This window comes from Rhincodon typus, chromosome 10 (genome assembly GCF_021869965.1).
Source record: "Rhincodon typus isolate 14 chromosome 10, sRhiTyp1.1, whole genome shotgun sequence".
Taxonomy (NCBI): Eukaryota; Metazoa; Chordata; class Chondrichthyes; order Orectolobiformes; family Rhincodontidae; genus Rhincodon; species Rhincodon typus.
The window spans coordinates 44,761,729-44,786,203 of NC_063341.1; the positions used below are offsets into that span (position 1 = coordinate 44,761,729).

At 38.9% G+C, this 24,475-nt stretch overlaps 1 protein-coding gene across 4 annotated transcripts in view; it reads right to left on the bottom strand.

Annotated features, from left to right (window-relative positions):
- Window positions 1-4,304: 4,304 nt before the first annotated feature.
- The window catches only part of tut4 (terminal uridylyl transferase 4), a 77,431-nt gene continuing 57,260 nt past the window's right edge, over window positions 4,305-24,475 (bottom strand). For 2 of the 4 annotated variants that reach the window (XM_048601680.1, XM_048601681.1), the window contains 11 exons: window positions 23,550-23,663; window positions 22,241-22,318; window positions 21,095-21,272; window positions 16,850-16,897; window positions 16,675-16,757; window positions 13,977-14,092; window positions 13,095-13,255; window positions 8,511-8,629; window positions 7,204-7,711; window positions 5,693-5,860; window positions 4,308-4,848 (listed from right to left, as the gene is read on the bottom strand). In XM_048601680.1, the coding sequence (XP_048457637.1) occupies window positions 4,766-4,848; window positions 5,693-5,860; window positions 7,204-7,711; window positions 8,511-8,629; window positions 13,095-13,255; window positions 13,977-14,092; window positions 16,675-16,757; window positions 16,850-16,897; window positions 21,095-21,272; window positions 22,241-22,318; window positions 23,550-23,663 (1,656 nt within the window). In that variant the 3' untranslated portion in view covers window positions 4,308-4,765. Of the gene's footprint in view, window positions 4,849-5,692; window positions 5,861-7,203; window positions 7,712-8,510; window positions 8,630-13,094; window positions 13,256-13,976; window positions 14,093-16,674; window positions 16,758-16,849; window positions 16,898-21,094; window positions 21,273-22,240; window positions 22,319-23,549; window positions 23,664-24,475 lie in introns of those variants that run through there. The other 2 variants (XM_048601679.1, XM_048601682.1) reach the window with 2 other exon arrangements.

The following is a 24,475-nucleotide window of genomic DNA, read 5'->3' on the forward strand; positions in this document are numbered from 1 at the left end:
ATAATGGACCATACAATATGCTTTTCTATTACATTAAACTTTCTGAGATTAGTGGTAATGAATTGAATTGAGAACTGATTGGCAGGATTTAGGCAAAAAAATGTTCTAAATGGTTTTAGGTCTGTTTAGAGACCAATTATCAACTTTGATCAGTGTTCAGACTACTCTATATTATTTTTATTAATGATCTAGATATACGTGTTAGAAAATCAATAAATTACCAGATGATACAAACATCTGTGAATACATTAGGACCATGCATGAGATTAGGGTGGATACTCAACATTCACACATCTTTCAGGGAAAAGCTTTATATGTACGGAAGGAAAGAAAATTTGTCTTTCCAGAACGTAGATCTTTAAATGCAGATGAACAATTCTGTGAAGCAATAACAAATAGGCATTAACCAATCTAACAGGGTGCATTCATCAAATTGATTCCAAAGCAAGAAGTATAGTTATATCCTTATACAAGAAATTAGCCAGGCTTCACTTGGAATGCAATGTCCAGTTTTGACCTTCTCAATTACAATTACAGGCAGGAAAAGATCAGTTAATCTGGAAATCCCACAACAAACCATGGTGAAGGTTGTAATTGAAAATCTTCTTTCTGTAACTCCAACAGTCATACAATCATTTGAGAGAGCCCATACAAGAAGTTGTAAAAACAGGTATGCAGACTTCAGGATAGATTGGAATGAGTTATGGATAGAAAGCAGTCTATGTTAGGGAAATTGAATTAGGTGATGTGACGATGATGATGTGGAGTTGAAAACTTACCTGAAGTGTTTGACAGACTGGAATTTCACTTTGATTAAACCTCAGTCACTAGCCAAAAAGAGGGATATTGACACGACGGTGAAAATTGTTTTGATGATTGAGATGTTGGCTTTGGTTTTGTCTGATGTTTAGAAGGAAGAGATTAAGGTTTATCCAAAAACCAAACTCCAAATAAGCAGTTGGACAGCAAAGAAGCAGCTGGGGTCAAATTAGGTCACAAAGTAATAGAGATGGGTATCATCAGTGCATAAATTGCCAACAATATCACTAAGGGACAGTATGTATATAAAATAGAGGATTGATTAAGATGTTGTGGAATTCTGCAGGTTAACTTGCAAGGGAAAGAATATAAAACTGAAAATGCACTGCCTGTGTTCCTTTGGACAGTAGTTGGAGACACCACAGTAGGATAGCTGGTTAAGTTTTGAACACTGCAGAACAGTTGAGGAAGACTAATGCACAGTTGTCACAATCATAGAGGAAGTCATTTGTGACTGGTCAGGTCTGTTCGGATGCTGTTAATAGGGGAGAAGCCTAACTGCAAGGATCTGAAGAGGAAATTTCAGAGCAAGTACGATAAAGTTGGGAGCCAGAGCTTGATGTTTGGTTTTTCACATGTTTTGCTTATGTTTCTGTATAAATGAATACTCAAAAAAAGGTAGAACTGCAAAAAAAATGTAAGTGAGACCCAAACAACTTGTATGGTAAATTTTACCAAGAGTCATTCAAACTGAAGGTATTTGCAAATGAAGTAAGTCCTTTTAGAACTTAAAACTTGTGAAATCACCAGCTGTAAAGCTGCTGTATCTGGAACCAATACTCAATTGGGTTTGACTGCCCCTTGGGCAATTAAGGATGGGCAATAAATGCTGGACTAGACAGTGATGCACACATCTCATAATGAAAAAGAAACAATCTTGTTGTCTAACAGAATAGGCTCAGGAGCAAAATGCTCTTCTCCTGTTACATTGTTCATCAACTAGTGAACTGACTATTGCATTGAGCTATTAGAAGGCTGAAAACCTGGTTCATCTCTCCTCATATGTCAGTCCCGCCATCCCCGGAATCAGCCTGGTAAACCTTCACTGAACTCCCTCGAGAGCAAGAGCATCCTTCTTCAGAAAAGGAGACCAAAACTGCACACAATATTCTAGGTGTGGCCTTACCAAAGCTCTGTATAACTGCAACAACACATCCCTGCTCCTGTACTCGAAACCTCTCGCAATGAAAGCCAGCAGACCATTTGCCGTCTTTACATCCTGCTGCACCTGCATGCTTACCTTCAGCGACTGATGCACAAGGACACCCAAGTCCTGCTGCACACTCCCCTCTCTCAATTTACAGTAATCTTCCTTCTTGTTTTTGCTTCCAAAGTGAATAACCTTATATTTATGCAAATTATACTGCATCTGCCATTGATTTGCCCACTCACCCAACCTGTCCAGATCATGCTGAAGGATCTCTGCATCCTCGTCACATTTCACCATCCCATCCAACTTGGCATCGTTGACAAATTTTGAGATGTTACATTTTGTTCCCTTATCCAAATCATTATTATATATTGTGAATAGCTGGGTCCCAGTACCGATCCCTGTGGCACCGCGCTAGTTACTGCCTGCCAATTTGAAAAGAACCCATTAGTTCCTGCTCTTTGTTTCTTCTCTGCCAATTGGTTTTCTATCCATCTCAATACGCTTTCCCCAATCCCATGCACTTTAATCTTGCACAACAATCCCTTATGCGGCACTTTGTCAAATGCTTTCTGAAAGTCCAAATATACCACGCTGACTGGATCCCCCTTGTCAACTCTACTAGTTACATCTTCATAGAATTCCAACAGATTTGTCAAGCATGACTTCCCCTTCATAAATCCATGCTGACTCTGCGTGATCCTGCCACTGCTTTCTAAATGCTCCGCTATAAAGTCCTTGATAATGGATTGGAGAATTTTCCCCACTACTGATGTTAGGCTTACTGGTCTATAATTTCCTGTTTTCTCTCTATGTCCCTTTTTGAATATTGGAGTAGTACTAGCTACCCTTCATTGTTTCCTTTATTAAGATTCAGCACCCTAATCTCCGAATCAACTACCTCACTCTACATCTTGATAAAAAAATTCCATCATGCTATGGTCACTTATGCCCAAGGGGTCTTCCACAACAGATTGACAATTATTCCCTTCTCATTACACAGTAGCCAGTCTAGGATGGCCTGCTCACTAGTTAGTTCCACATATTGATCAAGAAAACCATCCCATATACACTCCAGGAATTCCTTCTCTACGGCACTGTGATTAATTTGATTTGCCCAATCTATGTGCAGATTAAAATCACCCATGACCACTGATATTCCCTCATCACATGTATCACTAATTTCCTGTCTAATGCCATTCCCAACATCACCACTGCAATTTGGGGGTCCATATATGACATCCACTATTGTGTTTTGCCCCTTGGTATTTCTCAATTCTCCCCAGACAGGCTCCACATTGTCAGAGCTCATATCCTTTCTCACTATTGTGCTAATTTCCTTTTTAACCAGCAATGCCACTCCACAACCTTTTCCATTTTGCCTGTCCTTTTCCGAAAAGCTGAATACCCTGGGGCATTCAGTTCCCATCCCTGGTCACCCTACAGCCATGTCTCTGTGATCCCAATTATATCGTACCCATTTATATCTATCTGCGTGATTAGTTCATCCACTTTATTGCAAATACTCTGCATAGCAAGGCACAAGTGTACTTCCATTGTTGCTTTGCGCTGACCTGCGAATCCTGACCTTGAGAGTTTGATTACAGATGGAATACTAGTTGCAAAGGGAAGTGCTTGGAAACCCAATTGAGTATTGGTTCCAGATACAGCAGCTTTACAGCTGGTGATTTCACAAGTTTTAAGTTCTAAAAGGACTTACTGCATTTGCAAGTACTTTCAATTTGAGTGACTCTTGATAAAATTTACCAAACAAGTTATTTGGGTCTCATTTAAGTTTTTTTTTGCAGTTCTTTTTTTTTGCTTTGGGTTGGGAGTCACATGTAGGACAGGCCAGGTATGGATGGCAGATTTCTATTCCTGAAGGACATGAGTGCATCAGATGGGTCTTTACAAAAATTTACAGTGGTTACAAGGTCACCATTAGCCTAACTTTTAAGCAAATTTAAATTTCACCATCTGTCATAGTGGGATTGAAGTTCATTAGCCTGGGGTTCTGCATTACTAATTTAGTGACATTATCTATACATCATTGCCTCTCCTTCTGCAAACTTGAACTCACTCCAAACTCTGCTGTCATTTCCAAGCTCACATTAAGCCTCACTTAAGCATACATTCATAAACTTGCTTTGCCTCATATCCCTTAATACATTTGGTTCATTAAATTCTGTTAATTTTAGATTACAACTGACTTCATGTCAAAGACTGCTGTAAAAAAAAGTCCCAAACATTCACAGTGTTTCTTGCTGTAGGCATGAGAAAGACAAAATTATATTAGAGGTTAAGTGCATGAAACAGTGGCAATCCAGAGGGAAAATAATTACAGTCAAATATCAGTTTATTAAAAAGCTACAGTTTATTTTTAAAAGGCATTTGGCACTATATACTTTTGCTCTGAATACAGCTGACCATCTTTAAACCATATTTTCTTTTTTTTTTTAAGAACCATATACAAAGTCTGAGGCAGCCGAAGTATGAATATAACAGAGAAAATAAATCCAGTCTTTTTTAAAAGCTTTTTTTTTTACAGTTCCATCAGCTTCAAACAAAAAATGATTTTACCCCACCTTCAAAAATGGGAGGCATTAAAATAGATGTGATCTGTATCATAAGTCACATTGTGATGTATCACAACAAAAACTAGTAAAAATTACAATCAGGTTTGGTCTATGTACAAATCATACAGTTTAAAAAATGTCTTAAAATAATTTCCTGCTCTTCTTTTCCAAGTGAGTAGGGTTCTGTAACTGTGTATCATGGTGTGGATTTCCATTTAAGTCACTTCTTTTGCTGAATATAATTCATCCGTATTCTTCCTTGCTGCATGATTGGAAAATGCTGGTTACTGTGAATTGTAGGACCTGTCAAAACAGGAACATTTACAGTTTTACAAACACACCAATTTTAAACTTACTTTATGAGAATGTAAACATTGCATTCACTGTGTTTCTAAAAGTTGAAAGATTGAAATTTCTGTTGAAATATTATGTACAAACAACTTTCGCACAAATGTGAATGAGACAAAAGTCAACTGTTGCAAATACACGCAACTTGCCTAGTACACGTGAAAGCAGCTTTCTGGAACTCACCATTATTTGAATGAGAAACTCAGACTGCTGTTTATAAAATTGCTGCCATCTTCACCCACTGGTCTGTATAGCTTAGTTAAATGCTGCTTTTGTCAAATTAACCAGCAGCAAATCCTAGGTCACTCAAATTATAAAATACTGCGGATTTTATGGGATTTGATTCGCCCATTTCCTGCCCTCTTGGCTCTGCTCAGTCTTGATCTTGTTTTTAATAAGCTTCCAAATCATAACTTCAACAGTGCATTTTCAGTACCCTGCACTGTATCACAGGTAAGCTTGGTCAATTGGGTGACAGAGGGAGAACTGAACCAATGTGCTTAAAGATTATCATCCATTTAGTTGTAGGTAAAATTTCTATAATTCATCAAATCCTGGATCAAACAAGTGATTCTTATAATTTTACATGAAAAATTCTTGGCCTCCCAAGGTCCATAATTATTTGTTTGGAACATATATAAAGTCCACTAAAATATAGTATATACTTTCTGCTCTCAAAACCATTTACAATAATATGCTAGGGGATACATATAAAGTGAGAAGCAATACTCCTACATTTACCTGCCATATCACTTTGCAATAGTTAAACCTGATCAGAATGGCTTGCTGTTATTGGTACCTTGAGAATAGTAGGATTTGTTCTGCTGAGGATAGTTCGTATTTCCCTGCTGAATGAAGTTCTGAGGCATTCTGTAAGGCCACGGTGCTTGAAAATGAGGAAGAGGATGATGCTCCCAAGGTATGGGTGGTGGATTTAGTTTTGCAAATTGTCCCTGAAACCTTTGATCTATGTTTCCATGGAGGAAAAAAAGTCAAATGTTTGTTGTAAGACATGATTGTTTAAAATTAACATTTAGAAGCCTAAAAAGTGCAATTTGTCTCCTTTGCAAACTGGGTGGCATGTAATTCTTCCTTAGCATATAATTTCCTCTGTAATAACACAATTAACCTTGTAGCAGGGTAGCTTGTTAACGTATTTTGATGCAAGGTGTACTTACTTTACTTCACCGGCATAGTTAAAAATATTGTCAGAAGCACAAGCAAAATATTAATACAGTACCAATAGATATTAAAGAATTAGCACTATAAAGGTTTGAATGAGGATTCATTACTATTGACAATAATGGGGTAAAAGATGTTGTAACAGATACTCAACGTTCAACATTATTATAAACATGGTTATTGAGGATGGAAAACAGAAGGGAATGTGAAGAGGCAAACAACAAGGTAAATTACAAAAACAGCCCAGAATTCCTAGGCGGTCCCTCTTTGTTTCTTTTTGAAGCTTTAATAATAATCATATGATTTTTAGAACATTCAAGGGACAAACACACAGGCTTTGAAATTGGTCATAATCATTATCAATGGTTTAACTTTTTTCATGAAAAATAAATACTGATTGTGACAAATGAGAAGTATTTGTGTGCAAGTTGTACCATAATTTTATAATCTTAGTTACAAAGCATTATCTACAGTATTCATTGTACAGGAAGTATTATGCTGCCCTTCTAGCCCTCCATTATTTGCATTTGAGATGTATATTGAAATTTCTCCCAAAAGTATGATTAATTCATTTGTATCCCTTCTCTTTTGGGTCACTAATTCTTGGCTAGTACATGATTCCACAGATTCCAGTAGTCATTCTTCACATCAGACAGACAGCATTGGCAAGATTTTGAATCAATCTCATATTCAACTGACATCAATTTTTGTGCACACCTTCAGCAGAAGTTACTGTCTACCAGTGACATGTAGTAGAAAGGACAAACAGCCAAGCTGCTTCTGAGAACATCTGTAGCATTCAACAACTGCCCCAATCAAAAGTGGCCATTTCAGCACACTGGGAAACATCTCAATTTTACGTTCAGGGAAGTACTACATCATGAATTATCAAATGTGCTGCACATCTCTAAACTGATTACTTACTTAATATGTTAATCTTATCCTTCACTGTTATTTTTGAGTAGCCATAAAGAAATGCATTTTTGTTAGATAATATCTGGTGTAAAAAAATAAGCACACGTAGAATAAAATTGTTAAAATTATAAGACTACACTTAAGCATGTCCATTACAGTGCATATTCGAAGAATAATAGCTACATATTAATATAATGAGAAAAAGAAATATACCTGAAGCTCCCAGAGGGCCATTTCCCACTAGTGTGCTGCGAGTCATGTGATTGTGCCACTGTCCATCGTGAGGAGTGTTGGAGAGACCCATGGGCCTGGCAGCAGGTTGAGCAAAGATGATACTAGGATCATTCAGATTCATATTGTTGGGATTAGCTGTGTTGCTGCTCGACCGCATAGGGAAAGTAATGTTAGGATGGTTACCAGATGCAGAGTGAAGCAGAGGAGGCCAAGAATTAGTGGGCATTTGCACCTGGTGCTGCGGTTGGTGCGACTGTATTAAACCCAGGCTGTGCACACTGGAATACTGACCTGGGTGAGGCTGAGCATATGGAAACATGGACATTTGAACCTGATGGGTTGGTTGAGCAAGTGTCTGTGCAAGCTTATTTTGAGAAGCTGCTTGTTGGGTCTGTGGATGGGAAACAGAAGCTGTTTGAGATGAATTTGGTGTTAATTGCTGATGCACAGTTTGAGGAGAATAAGGAGGCGTCTGATGTGGTTCTGACTGAAAATTAGAAACAAAAAAGCAATGAGACAGACTATTGCTCCAGTTAATGGATTTCCAGTTTCTAACATTCTTTCACTAAACCATGTTTTAAGAGGGAAGGAAATAACTTACAAAATATTGTGTGTGAATAGGGTGGGCTAAGTGATAATAGTTCTAAAAGGATTTATCTGCCATACCATTCTCAAATACAAATATATCATGACAACTATTGAGTTTCTACATAACTGTAAAACTATTCATTATTATATACTATTGTTAATCTTAACTCAGTTACAAGAGGGGTTTCTCCACTGTGGGGCAAATTCTAGAAGAATTTTGAGAATAAAAAACTATAAATGGTAATTTGGCAAATGGCAAATGCGGAGGAGATGGCCTAGTAGTATTATTGCTGGACTGTTAATCCAGAGACCCAGATAACGTTCTGGGGACCCAGGTTCAAGTCCCACCACAACAGATGGTGAAATTTGAATTCAATAACATATATGGAATTAAGAGTCTAACACTGACCATGAATGTATTGTCGTTTGTCGGAAAAACCCATCTAGTTCACTTATGTCCTTTAGGGAAGGAAACTGCCATCCTGGTCTGGCCTACATGTGATTCCAGACCCACAGCAATGAGGTCGATTCTGAACTGCCCTTGGCAATTAGGGATGGGCAATAAATGCTGCTTAGCCAGCGACGCCCTCATCCCATTAATGAATATTAAAAAAAAATTCAACATAGAGCCTTCTATGCTGGAGAAAACCCTGTGCAACTGTAATACGTTGTGTAAGAAGCAGAAACAAATAACTCACACATTCTGAGGGTTGCCTGTTACGTTGTGGGAAGTCTGGATGTGGTCCTGAATGTGATGCTGATGCCTGGGAAGTTGTGACTGCCTGTCCATTGGTGATATTTCGTGTAGCCTGAGGAACTTTAAGATAAATAAAATCTGTCGGATACCAGACATTTAATACTGAATACTATTATTACTGAAATTTTGCAATGTTTTAATTACTTAATGCTTTTTGCTTTTCTAATGTCTCCTTTATTTTCCACTAAAGTGTTACCTTCCACACATTTTGTCTGAACTACACCAGCACAGCTGAAAAAAATGAATTTGAACTTGCACTCATTAGTTAGCAACAATGAGGTATATTAAAGCTCCCAGGTCGACTGGACCTTCAGATTGTTTTTTTCACTGCAGGGTAATGCCTAACATCTTTTGTCACTTCATATGCTGATCAAGAAACAGCAATTCAATCAATTCTTACCATTCCGCTGCACAAAAATCTCAAACTCCAAAGCAGTGTACCAGCCTGCTCTGAAAATCTTAGTGTATATATTGTATGCATCAAGTTATACTATATTAAGTCACTTAATATTTTTATGCACTGTACCGCCTCCCTCAATATGGATATGAATTTTCACGAGTGGTGTTAAAGGACTAATAGAACAGTAATCTGTTTCTTTGCTGAAGGATTGTTGGAAAATGTATCGCATGATATGATTCATCAATGCCAGAAAGTCCAATCCTAGCACTGTAAAATTAGAGATAACACCGTGTGGAGCTGGAGGAACACAGTAGGCCAGGCAGCATCACAGGAGCAGGTAAATGAAGGGTCCCAACCCGAAACATCAACTTTCCTGTTCCTCTGATGCTGCCTGGCCTGCTGTGTTCTTCCAGCTCCACACTGTGTTATCTCTAACTCCAGCATCTGCAGTTCTTACTATCTCAATGTAAAATTAGAGATGGAATTACTTGGGTGGACAGTAGAATGGCTGATGATCAAAGGCCACAAGAAATCAAGGAGAAATAAAATTCCCTGCTACAATTAATACCTATAAGGGTTTGTACCGATATATCAGACTACATTTGGGTATTGTCAGCCTGTGCAATTTTTCAGCAGACGATGGAGAATATTTTACAAGATCTCCCCCAGCTCGACATTTATCTAGATGACATACTATTAATAGGGAAGACCAATCAGGAGCACTTAGAAAACTTGGACATAATCCTTAGACATTTCTTGCAGGTGGGCATACACGTTAGAAGGGAAAAATGTGTGTCTCAGGTGCCCTAAGTGACCTACTTGAGCTACAGAGTCGACAAGACTGGGTTACACCGTTTGCAAAATAAAGTGAGGGCAATCAAAGGCACGCTGGCTCCCACATCTGTACCAGAGCTTAGGTCTTAATTTGGGCTGGTGAATTATTACAGCAAGTTCATACATAACCTGGCCTCCATCCTGGCACCTTTGCATCAACTCTTAATAAAGGGTCAGCCTTGGAAATGGTCGCATAGCTTTCAGGGAAGTGAAGAAATGGCTATCGCCCTCTCAGGTGTTGGCACACTACGATCCCAAGCAAGATCTGCTATTGAAATGTAATGCCTCCCTGTACGGCACTGGAGTATTATTAGCTCATAGGTTGGCCAAAGGACAGGAACACCCAACACCATGAAAATGCCCAGATAGAGAAGGAAGATTTGGCAGTCAAACTTGAAGTCAGAAAGTTCCACCAATACCTTTACAGATGTAAATTTGTAACAATAACGGACCGCAAACCACTGCTAGATCTACTTAAAAGGCGGCAATGCAGTGTCACCTGTAGCTTCAGGCCGAATTTAGCGGTGGGCTGCAATACTAAGGGCATATAATTACAAGTTGGAACACTGTCCGGGAAGCCAAGTAGCAAATGCAGAAGCATTGAGCTGCCTCCCGCTGACATACACCACCAGTGGTACCGCCAACAGGACCGTCTGTAATGGTTTTAAATTTTCTGGACACTCTTCCAGTCACAGCTGACAGTATCAGACTTTGAATGCAGAAAGATCCAATCCTGGCAAAGCTGAAACACCTGGTGGTAGAACACAGAACATAGAACAGTACAGCACAGTACAGGCCCTTCGGCCCACGACGTTGTGCCGACCTATTGTCCTACTAAGATCAATCTACCCTGCATACCCTACATTTCATTATCCTCCATGTGCCTTAAAACTTAAAAGTCACTTAAAAGTCTCTAAAGTATCTGACTCCACTACCACTGCCGGCAACGCATTCCATGTGCCCACCTCTGTGGGACTCTCTGTGTGAAAAACCTACCTCTGACATCTCCCCTATACCTTCCTCCAATCACCTTAAAATTATGCTCCCTCGTAATAGTCATTTCTGCCCTGGGAAAAAGTCTCTGACTATCCACTCTATCTATGCCTCTCATCATCTTGTACACCTCTATCAAGTCACCTCTCATCTTCTTCATTCCAATCAAAAAAGCCCTAGCTCCCTCGACCTTTCCTCATAAGACCTGCCCTACAGTCCAGGCCGCATCCTGGTAAGTCTCCTCTGCACCCTCTCTAAAGCTTCCACATCCTTCGTATAATGAGGTGACCAGAACTGAACACAATATTCCAAGTGTGGTCGAACCAGAGTTTTATAAAGCTGCAGCATAACCTCATGGCTCTCAAACTCATTTCCCCTGCCAATGAAAGCCAACACACCATACGCATTCTTTACAACCCTATCAACTTGGGTAGCAACTTTGAGGCATCTATGGACGTGGACCCCAAGACCCCTCTGTTCCTCCACACTGCTGAGAATCCTGCCATTAACCCTGTATTCTGCATTCAAATTCGACTTTCCAAAATGAATCACTTCACACTTTTCTGGGTTGAATTCCATCTGCCACTTCTCTGTCCAACTCTGCCCCAGTGGCGATGGGGGAAACCAAATGGTTGTCGCAACTGGAATTGAAACCTTATGGACCCAGACAGACCAGATCACAGTAGAAGACTGCATATTATTATGGAAAGCAAATGGGATTTTCCCAAGCAAAGGCTGCAGCTCAGATACAGGCTGAACTCCATCAGGGTCATCCAGGATATCCAAAATTAAGATGTTGGTGAGACGTTAAGTCTGGTGGCCAGGATTAGGTGCAGACATAGCTGCATTGGAGGGGCAGTGCCCAAAGTGGCAACAAGGATAAACATTACCGCCAGCAGCTCCCCCACATTTGTGGGAATGGCCGGGTAAATCCTGGACTTGGTTAGATGTCAACTATGCAGGTCCTTTCATGGGCTCAAAGTTCGTAGTCATAGTGGACGCCCACTCAAAGTGGCTGGATGTGCATAGCGTTCATTTGTCAAACACGGGAACGAAAGAAACAACGCACACATCTTTTGCAATACATGGGCCCTTGGATGTGTTGATCGCAGATAACAGGCCAGCATGTCCCAGCAGCAAGTTTGAGTACTTCCTAAAGTTGAATGATATTCTACATATAAGGACAGCTCCATACCATCCATCATCCAATGGTCTGGCAGAAAGAATAGTCCAAAGTTTAAAGGCAGGCTTAAAGAAACAGACTACAGCTTCACTAGATACCACACTATCCCAGTGCCTATTTGATTATTGGCCATTCCTCATACGACTACAGAACAGCTGCAGAAGAGTCACTAATTGGGAGAAGACACTCTACCAGGTTAAATTTGATCTTACTGGACCTAGGGGCAGAGGGTGTTAAGGCATTAGGTACGTCTATGCCGGATACAAGACAGTTTACTTCAGGAGACGAAATTTGGTGTAGGAACTACAGGAATGACACTGCAAGGTTAAGAGGCATGGTCGACACAAGGTCAGATGCACTGTCATATAAAAGTTTGGGTAGGTGTGATGGTCCTGAACAAGCACATAGACTATTTGAAAGCTGCAAACTTGCAAAAAGTGCGGGAGCAAAACGTGCCTGGCTCCTCGACAGCTTTTCCGACTGCTCCAGAACTGGTAGGTTCTCCCTCTCCATCAAGCGTTGAAGATATCTCGGAATCTGAGATGGACACAGTGATGTTGCCACCTGGACGCCTTTGCCACCTGAAGAAGAGAATGAATTTCTTCCAAGACACTCCGGCCAGAAGAGGTGAGCTACTGTGCGTTACACACCACCTTATAAGAGACAGAATTGGAGGAACCTGACCTGATGCTAAAATGACCTGGGAAAGCTACACAAAAAAAAACCAGCCTATGTCCGCAGAATCAAATGGGGAGGGATGTAGTGATTGCAATGAGGTCAGCCAGGTGGACCTCATAGAATATGAGTTCTCTGTTTGGGGATGTTAATCTGGTCCATTCAAGGAGGCCTGACTGACAGATATAAACAGGACTTTCAAAGTTTCTGTTTACTCTCTGAGAGCTGGCTCTGAGGGAGCTGGATCAGTGTCAAGGACTTGGTGACAGGATACTGGCCTCTCTGGAGTTATTTCACACAGTATCACTGAAAAGTCATATGTTAAAAGTACTTTTTCTTGAAGATTTTCAGGGCATAATAACAGTTCTAAACTTAGTATATACACAAACATTACAGTAAATGCAGATAACTTTTTTTTTTGAAATAAATAGTTTGTCTACCAGGCACAGTGTTATTCCTCGGTCGGGCTGTTCTGTATTCTGGACAGTCCCTTCTCATATGACCGGTGTCACCACAGATAAAGCATCGTTTTTCTCTTAGTTCTTTTTCTTCCTCCTTTGAATCTTTCTCTTCATCTTTGTCATTTTCTTTCTTCTTCATTCTTAACACAAAATATTTTCAGTCAATATTTATCGTTCTTTAAAAGTAATACCAAGCAAGGGGGAATTTAGGGTTGCCACCTGCCCTAGTTTTTGGCTGGTTTTAATAACAGGTGTTAAAATGTCAAAATATTAACAAAGCATCAAAAGGTATGATTTTCCAGGCTTCCTGAACATTTTCATCCAGTATTACAGAGTTTGCAGTAAACTACCAAAAGTAAATAATTTGAAGTGTTTTCATGAGTGAAAATCAAAATTGTGGTACGGGGAAGGGAGAGAAAGAGGAAGACAGAGAGAGTAAGAAGAAAGACAGTGAGAGTGTGCGACAATAAGAGAGAGAAATCTTAATAGCATTTTAAAGACAAAATTCTAAACATGCTGCTGACTCTGCAGAGCCTGGTTTTCATCCATGGTCCATTGTAATGGGCATTTCTCAGATCAAATACTCCACTTGGACAATTCTTCAATAAATCAAAATGTCACTTTGGTTTAATGGTAGACATTTCATCTGAATCAAAACTTATGGGTTGAAATTCCAATCCAGGGTCAGAGCACATGCTCTTATGTCCTCCTTAAACCTTTCTGCTAGCCATCTTCATTCAACTAATTTTCTGTTGCATAAACTTGCTGCCATGCACTTTCAAATTAATTAATTGGCTGCAAATGGGTTTCAGGCTGTCTAAGGACAAAAAATAAACTATATAAATGTAAGTCATTTCTTACCTCCTTCTCTTTGGACAGTCTTTCATGTAATGTCCAATTTTCCCACAGATACGACAACATCTATCATTTGGTGCCAATTCTCCATCAGTTAGGATTTTCGAATCAAAAAAGTAATCCTTAAAAAAAGTTATTTCCACAATTTTAATTTTATTGACCATATGGTCATGGTTGTAAATTTAATGTATGGAAATACCAAATCTGTTCAATGAGTGACTAACTGATATCTAAAGGGATCAAACAGTTTGAAACAGATTTATTTTATTTAAATTTTAAACATATTAAGGGACCAAGTTATAATTCCTTCAGTTCAGATTTTGACTTCATTACTGATTTCCACTTGTCTTATTCATTATTTTTCTTCATTCTAATTCTTTGAATGGTGATAAATTGGGAAATATTGATATACAAAGGGACCTTGTACATCGGTCACTAAAAGCAAGCATGAAGGTGCAGCAGGCAGTTAGGAAGGCAAATGTTATGTTGGCCTTCATTGTATAAGAGTTTCAATCAAGGAGCAAGGATGTCTTACTGCAGCTCTACAGAGTTTTGGTGTGACCACATCTGGAGTACACTGTGTAATTTTGATTTCCTTACCCAAAAAAGATGCACTTGTCATGGAGGGAGCATAGCAAAAGTTCATCAGGCTGATTCTTGGGGTGGCAGGTTTATTGTATGAGGACAGCTTGAATTGACAGGGCCTAAATTCACTGGAATTTAGAAGAATGAGAGGGAACCTCATCAAAACAGGTAACATTCTCTGGCAGAGCTGGGCAGACTGGATGCAGGGATAAGTTTCCCTGTAGTCCAGAATGAGGGCTCACAGTCTCAAGACACAAGGTAGGCCATTTTGAACTGAGATGAGGATAAATTTTCTTTTGCTCAGAGGATCTACTCCTACTCATCCTCCATTTTCTATGTTAATAATGGCATCATCAATTTAACTTTCTTCCAGTGTCAAACCCATGCAGATAACATACACATTACAGTTTGAAATTTAAATATTACTTACAACACTGTTTTTGATATTATTACTAATAATAAATTATGTTGAATTTACAGGCAATCCAACCCAGCTAATCTATACCAAATTTTATGGTTTACATAGAACAGCACAGCACAGCACAGTACAGGCCCTTCAGCCCACAATGTTGTGCTGACCTATTATCCTACTAAGATCAAACTACCCTGCTTACCCTACATTTTACTATTTTCCATGTGCCTATCCAAGAGCCACTTAAAAGTATCTCCACTACCACTGCCGGCAGCGCATTTCACATGCCCACCACTCTCTGTGTAAAGAACCTATCTCTGACATCTCCCCTATACCTTCCTCCAATCACCTTAAAATTATGCCCCCTCGTAATAGTCACTTCAGCTCTGGGAAAAAGTCTCTGACTATCCACTCCATTTATGCCTCTCATCATCTTGTACACCTCTATCAAGTCACCTATCATCCTTCTTCACTTCAATGAGAAAAGCCCTAGCTTCCTCAACCTTTCCTCATAAGACCTGCCCTCCAGTCCAGGCAGCATCCTGGTAAATATCCTCTGCACCCCTCTAAAGCTTCCATATCTTTTCTATAATGAAGCGACCAGAACTGAAAACATTATTCCAAATGCGGTCTAACCAGTTTTATTCCCCAGTCAATTCCCCTGCCAATGAAAGCCAACACACCATACGCCTTCTTTACAACCCTATCAACCTGGGTAGCAACTTTGAGGCATCTATGGACGTGGACCCCAAGATCCCTCTGTTCCTCCACACTGTCAAGAATCCTGCCATTAACCCTGCATTCTGCATTCAAATTCAACCTTCCAAAATGAATCACTTCACACTTTTCTGGGGTGAATTCCATCTGCCGCTTCTTTGACCACCTCTGCATCCTGTCAATGTCCCGTTGCAACTTGCAACAGCCCTCCATGCTGTCCACAACTCCACCAAACTTCGTGTCATCAGCAAACTTACTAACCCACCCTTCCACTTCCTCATCCGAGTCATTTATATAGATCGCAAAGAGCAGAGGTCCCAGAACAGATCCTTGCGGAACACCACTGGTCCCCGAGCTCCAGGCTGAATACCTTCCATCTGCTACCACCCTCTGTCTTCTATTGGGCAGCCAGTTTTGTATCCAGACAGCCAAATTTCCCTGAATCCCATGCCTCCTTACTTCCTGAATGAGCCTACCATGGGGAACCTTATCAGAGCTCTTCCCTTAGATGAGCTCTTCCCATCCTATTTCATTGAATACTATCTGTATATCCTTCTACTTCTTGCTCTTTCATGTACTTTCGGTTTTCCTAAAGGCAATGGTGATATTTGCCTCAATTATTCCTTGTGGTGTAGCAAGTTCCATATATTACACCCAGGATATTTCTCTTGAATTCTTTATTTGACCTATAAGTGATATTTTACATAAATGGACCTTATTTTTCAACTCTCCCACAAATTTTCTTAAAGTTCACTTATCAAACAGCTAGACCTCTTTCCTAACTTCCCTAGTGAAATAATCATACAGAGTTAAGGTTGAAAATAAATAAAATTAAGCTTAATTTATCAAATAACAAAATTTGTTACCATAGCACTGGGAAGTATCATCACTAGAGTTCTCCCAAAGAGAGGTTGCTGGGATTTTCAATTATTGTATTATTTAATCAACAAGAAAGAAGAAAGGTATATTAAAATAAATGCCTTTACATACTGTTTCCATTCCAGGAAGTGGATATACAGGTGTGCCAAATAATCTGCGCCCATTTATAAAAGCTTTCATAATGAAGTTGGTCACTGCAAAGACAGTAAATGTTGGAATCGCAGCTAAGTTCATGCTTTTTTACGCAAATAAAAATTATGAACAGCCAAAAAGAAAGAGAACTTACTTTTTCTTGAAACTCCAGCACCAAGATTGTGATTCAAATCAAAAGGATCTGGAAAACAAGTTCTAACATCACTGACCCCTAATTAAGTTGGCATTAGTTTCCTTTTATTCATTGTAACACAGAATTATTTGAAATTCATACTACCCGTAAGTCCAAACGTGAATTTTAAAGATCTCAGAATACTCAAAGAATTATATTGACACTTTAATCTGATTCACCTTTCACATATTTCTCTTAGGTAGTGATGTACCAAAAAGAAATTTCATTCATGATCAGTTGACAAAGCAATATAAAATATACTTGGTTATTCTGGCTGCAAACAATGGTGTGAAGGAAAAACCTGAAGAAAATACACAGATACTTATTAACCACCATTCAGGTCCAAAAATAGGCAAATTTACACTTTGGGAAATTGAAATGCATGACAAAATGTTAGGCAGGATTATTACAAATGTTCATCAAAATGATCAACTAAGAGGAGATAGTATAGGACATACTTTGTTACATCATAGAATCATAGAATCCCAATAGTGTGGAAACAGGCCTTTCGGCCCAACAAGTCCACACCGACCCTCAGTGTGCCCACCCTAACCCATCCCCCTATAACACTCCTTATGTACAAATCCCTGAACACTACCGGCAATTTAGCATGACCAATCCACCGAGCATGCACATCTTTGGACTGTGGGAGGAAACCAGAGCACCCGCAGGAAATCCACGCAGACACGGGGTGATGTGCAAACTCCACACAGACAGTCACCTGAGGGTGGAACTGAACCCGGGTCCCTGGCGCTATGAGGCAGCAGTGCTAACCACTGTGCCACCATGCCGCCCCAAATAAACCCTGAAATACAGAGCTCTCTGTAAATAAACCCTAAAACCATCCAGTAAATAAGCCCTGAAACACTGAGCCCCCTGTAAAAAGACTCTGAAAAAAAAACCCCTGTAAATAAACTCTGAATCAGAGCCTCCTGAAAATAAAACCGGAGGCACACAGCCCACTGTAAATGAACCCTGAAACACACAGCCCCCTGTAAATAAACGCGAAAACACAGAGCCCGCTGTAAATAAATCCTGAAACACAGAGCCTCCTGTGAATAAACCCTAAAACACAGAGGCCCCTGTAAATAAATCATAGAATCACAGAATCCCAACAGTCCCCCTGTTCCAAAAAGTTTCCAACGTTGGTCAGATAGAGAGCTAAAACAATGAATGGTTGTCAAGCAGAAGGAAAAGGAATGCTTCGAGGTATGACTTCAGGAAGTTTTTATGTTCTTGCTGACTAACAAATGAACAGCAGAGGTAGAAATGTGCAGACAACTTTCCATCCTTCTGGGCAGGATATAGTATGTGAAATCTAATAATGGTAGATAACAGTCTTTTTCAAAGTGTTTTGATGAAAATGGTCTGTCTATTGACGAAGTGATAATTCAGCTAAAACAGACTTTTCTCACTTCTACCATAGCAAAAAATGCACTCAAAACTACTGCAATAGCTAACTCATGTCCCGTAGTAGACTGAAAGGTTTATCAGTTCCCGAAAGACACAAAACAGCTTGTATTTACATGCTACTTTAACATAACAAATTGTCGCAAAATACTTCAGACAAATATTATCAATGAAATATTACAATGATCATAAACTTTATCATACAAGTTTTAAGAAGCATTTGAAGGATAGAGAGGTGAAGAGGTTTCGGGAGGGAATTAAAAGAACGCAGCTATCTGAGAGGGATACAGAAGTAAAGAAGGCTAGAGTCAAAATAGTCAATGGAGGAATATGAAGGCTGTATTTTACTAATCACCATGTGGCAAGAATGGAAGGCAAGGGAGATGTTTGGTGGTAAAACAATCCTTCCACCTGAGAAATGTCTATGCTGTGGAGATATGCAGCCAATTTGCATATGCAACTGCCCAGTTAAGATCCATTTTGCGGGGTTGTCAGCATTTTGTTGATGGCAGAATGTACTCCATCCAACTTAGTATGGAGTTGGCTGTGCTGCTTTGATCAGATCCAGAAGTTCCATGTCCCAAACAGGGAGTTTGTAGGAGGGATAGCCAGTGGCCACAGCAATTGCATTGGACTCGGTTCCCATCTGTTTCATGAAGCCTGTCGCCTTAGCCTCAGAAGTTTTAATCTGTATTAACCTGTTTAATTGCTAAATGGGTCCTACCTCTGGCAAGTGAAGGCCCAGCATCTGCTTTTTAGCTTGACTTCAAGGTGCTGAATAATGTTCCCTCTAAGTTACATACCCCGCTCAAAGAATCTGTGTATGAAACACTGGCTTCCAGTTCTGTCCTCTGGGGCAGAGACTGAAAAAGATTCACCGCTCTCTACGTGAAAAAAATCCTGCACCTTTCAGTCTTAAATTTCCTACCCCTTATTGTGAGACTGTCTTCGCTGGCTCTGGGATTACCCAAGACTGGTGATACATCTGTCCTGCCTCAATCTTGTGAAACCCTGTAAGCATTGTGTACGTTTGAAGGAGATTACCTCATTCTTCTAAACCCCAGAGAATAAAGACCCAGTCTATCTGATCTTTCCTCAAAGGAAAATTCCTCCATCCTAGGGATAGTAGTGGACCTTTACTTCACACCCTGTAGGGTAGGTACATTTTTCATACGTAAGGTGCCCAAATTTGTACACAATTCTCTAGGTACTGTCTCACCAAAGTTCCACATAACTACAGTAAGACACTTTACTGCTATACTCAAATCCTCTTAGAATAAATGTGTCTTTTCCATTGTTAACAGTTTGTTGTACCTGCGTGTTAACTTTCAATGACTCCTGAATAAGGATACCCAAGAAGTTGCCAGCCTTTCACCATTTGAGAAGTACTCTGTATTTGTTTGTCCCACCAAAAGTGGATAACCTTTATTTCTCCATATTGTATTTAATCTGCCAAATTTTAATCCACTCACTTAGCCTCTCTAAATCCCCTTGAACCACTTTTGCATCCTCCCATTCCCACTTATTGTATGACATTTGCAAACTTGGAGATATTACACTTAATCTCAACATCCAGAACTTGACAGTTCTGAAGATGACGCATTGTGGATTTGAAATATTAATTCTGTTTCTTTCCCCAGCAATGCTGCCAACCCTGCTGAGTTTCTCCAGCATTCTCAATGATTGATCAAAATTATTGCTATAGCTTCTAAAAAGCAAGGGCCTAAACACAAATCCTTTCAGTATTCCATTAGTCACAGCCTGCCAACTTAAAAGTGTCTGATTATTCCTACTCTGTTTGCTTCTGTTAACCTGTTGTCAGTCACTTGATTATATTCCTCACAATCCCATGTGCTCCAACATCTTCTGCGGGACCTTATCAAAAAGATTTATGGAAGTTTAAATATACCACCAAAAAAACTCTAACAGTTTTACTAAAGATGATTTCCCTTTCAAAAACCTATGCCGGCACCCAATCCTACCATTATTTTCTGCTTGTCCTGTTATTACATCCTTTATTTTAGATAATAGCATTCTCCTCATGACCGACATTAGGTCAACAGGTCTGTAGTTCCCTGTTTTATCTCTCCCTCCTTTCTTGATACGTCACCTTCCAAACAATAGAAACCATTCCAGAGTCTGTAGAATTTTGAACAATGACCATCAATGCATCAATTATTTCTATTACCTCACACCTTCAACAATCTGGGATGTAGACTATCAGATCCAGGTGATTTAACTACATTAAGTCCATTAATTTCTCCAGTGCTTTTTTAAAACACTAGTACTAATGTATTAAAGTTCCTTACTTATACTAGTCACTAGATTTTCCCTTATTTCTGGAAGGTTTTTCGTCTTTTCCTAAATGAAGATTGACACAAAGTATGCCATTTCCTTAGCCCTCGGTGATCATTACAGCTAAAACGAATGCCAGAGCCCTTCAGGAGAAAGGATTAGGGGACAGAACAACTGTCATAAATTGAGGGATGTTGGGTAAGGTAATGAAAGGAAACTGGGGATGTTGGTGCATCTAGTTTTATTATTATAGTAATAATAATAGTGACAGTTGTTGCTGAGTTCAAGAGAACACAGCAAAAATCAAGTTGCTTATATTGTATAGTCAAAACATGTAATAAATCCAGCTAATCTTTATAAAGACAAGACTGCAACATCTTATCATACTCAGGATTGATTTTAGCCCCAAAACATTGCACGAAAATTTGCTGATGGAATTAGTTACATTATATAACCTTATGCAGATAATCAATAATGGAATTTATGCATTAAACTAAATACCTTCGATTGCGATACATTTTGAAGTCCACTGCTTTTCAAATGTCGTTAAGAGCTTCTTCTGTCTGATGCAGATAACATACTCCTTGAAATCAAATTCTTCTGTGTAAAATCGCAATAGGCCTAGCCAAAGTTCACCCACTGATTCTTTGTTTGTCCCAAGTTCAGGCAACTTTTTCTTCTAAAGCATGAGAACGAATATTTTAAAAAATATATTCAGTACGTATATGAAAAAAGTCTACAATATTATTAAACAAGGTATTGCAGTAATTTAGCACAATTTCCCCAAATTGTGGAAGTATTGCATTAACCACGACCAGTACACTTTTAACAAGGAAGGAAGCAGTTGTAAATCTAGTTCCAGGAAGAGGTTAATTAGCATTGAAAAACATGACTGGAACTTAAAGTTGGAAAAGCTCTGGGTTCTCTTGGCATGCATCCTAGAATACTGCATAGTCATTGAGGAAACTGAGGCTCTGACCACAATCTTGCAAACATCCTTCCACGTGGAAGCAGTGGCAGAGGGCTGGAGAGTTTGTAATACCTGTGTTCAAGAAGGGAGATAGGAATAAGCAAGGTAACAGAGTGGTCAGCCCAGCAGTTATAGTGGGTAAACCGCTTGAGATATTAAAACAGGATAAAATTAATACTCAGAAAAAATTGGCTATTTAAAAACAGCCTATATTCACAGCTTTTTAAAAGGTAAATCATGTCCTTCAAATTCAATGCAGTTCTTTGAATACATAACTGCATGTATTGACTAAGGACATTTATCAATGGTTGAATGAGATACCTGCAGTTTGTTGGCATTAATTTTGTAACTAATTGAACAAAGGGAGTTGACAGCTTTTATATGCAGGAAAATGGGACACCATATTAAAAAGTGCTGGATGCAGAACTAATGTGAACAAATATTTAGAAAGAAGAGCACTAAAGTGGTATGACTAATAGTCTAACTTAAAAAGGTTTTCTTTCCAAAATTCTGGCACAGATACAATGAGAAAAGTGTCCGTCTTACATGTTTGTAAACTCGACAGTTCTAAACAATCTCAAGATGATTTCCTACAGCTTAAATCCTAGTCATTCAATTATACTACCTTATTCCCCAAGATAAAACATGTAAGTCATTAATCAAAAATGATATATTACCAGTTCTTCAACATCATCAAAGAAAAAAGCATTCCATCCATCTACCATTCTCTGAGGTGCTTCTTTTCCATCAAAAATCTATAAAGAAATTGATTTGGTTTTTATACTCAGTTTAGAAGAAAATCACATTTGCAACAGCAACATCACCCTAGTGCTCTGGATTTTGAAATTGATAATATCTCCTCCACTGTGTTATTTATTACATTAATTCCTTTTCCCAGAATACCAGTACCGATACACCCAAAACATAATAATATCATCATTTCGCTACTGTTTTACTGTTCTTCATTGCTATCAATAGTAGTATTGCTTTCCCAACGTTGCATTCTAAAATATGGTGTTATCACAAATAGAAGCAAAAGAGATCAACCATTCTGATCATAATGCAAGAAGGACAGCTTCCAACTCTTCAAATAACCAAATCTCAGACTACAACTAAAATATACACTCTGTTGCAAATGCAAATAACATTGGAGAATAGGCAGAATAATTTAAGTACTGTATTAACATTAGTTAAAATAAAGACATTCTTCTCATTCCATAATGGCAACAGGAGATTTTAATCTGTACTGAGACTTGTCCATAACCTTTCTTTCAAAATACTTCTAAGAATCAAACTGGTAAGTACCCATGCAGCTTCAAGGTTTTCAGTTATGTTAACCATGAGGTTAAAGAGTTGAACAGAACACTATATTGGGCAGTAACATTCTAGAAAAACAATGCTATAAAGACAATATCCTTTTGAACAACATCTTTTACAAATGATATTCTGAATTATGATAAAACTGTTCAACAGAAAAAAAATAGTGAATGTTACAAGCAGTACTGCTCTTGATAATTGAACACAGGGAAACACAAGATAATTATATAGTTCCAAGACTGTGACTTCTTACGTAAAAAAAAAAATGGAGACCTCATACAGCCCCCCTCTCCATTAGGGTAATCTGAATTGCAAGCTGCCTACCAAACTGACTCTATCAGGAATAATACAAATGGAACTTGTGACTACTTCAAAAGCTGCTGGAGATCCCAGAAAATTAAGTGATAGATTGGAACTGCCCCATATAATTATGGTCTACCAGAGATGGGAATATTAGCATTGCCTCCATGCTGTTGCTAAAATTGAGAGCTGGATTGATTGTAGCACTTTGGAAAGAAATGTAATCTGTATGTTTTCCCTTCCCTTAACTACCATAATTCAACAAGTATATTCATTCAACAGATATGTATTTTGTCTTCAATTACAGTACAGCACTTCGCACACACAAGATACTAACAAAAGTACTTTCATTCGGGCATTTATACTTACTTCTTGAAGAACAGGGATAACTGGTGGCTTTCTTTGTTGTAGAAAGTATAGCACCATGAGGACGTAGGCATATGAAGACAGGCTTCCTCTTGAGGCATCACCAATATCACAACGCTATAAAAGTGTATGTTTTCAGTTAGAAATAGTCCTGAAGCAAAAAACCGCTTAGATACTCTTCACGATTCATTGAAGTTCCATTTAGTTTCGATATTTCTGTTTCACAGTATCCCACTGGATAAGAACTAGAGACAATGTGGATATGCGGTAGTTCTGCCTCAAATCCAAGTTTACAGGGACATTGCCCAGAACTGACCGGCCCTTGGATGTCTTTCCTTGGTTACTAATTCTGTTGCCAATGATGCTTGTTCCACTGAGTTGCACATGTAAGCATAATTGTCATTTGCATCAGTTAGTAAATACTTTCCCTATTACGGCAAAATTCTGCCTATTGCACCACAAACAGGGATTAAGCATTTGTCGACGGTAAAAGTATGTGATTTGTGATCTCTGCCTCGAACGAAACTAGCAAGCAATCTGGAGGCTGCCCCTCAAACTCCTTTCCAACCAATCCTTTCTAACAAATAATTGTACTGCTGTAGAGGAAAGAAATAACTGATATTGGTAGAACAAAGCAGTACCACACATGTTCCTTCTAGTCTGTGCATGTGTGCAGCTGCTCCAAAAGTCCGCCCTATATATGCGATTTTACCGATACTTAATCTGTGATTCCCATTTGCTTTTACAATATGATGGAAAATTTGAATTTAAATCAATGAATTTTCTTTTCGTGAATCGCATTACAATACTGAATCATGAAAAATAGCATAGTGATAAGTTACACCATACTTTTACAATGATTTTGTACAGAATTAGATGGTGTTCGATGCATGTTATTAAAAAAAAAATTTATTTTTGTTGTGACATTA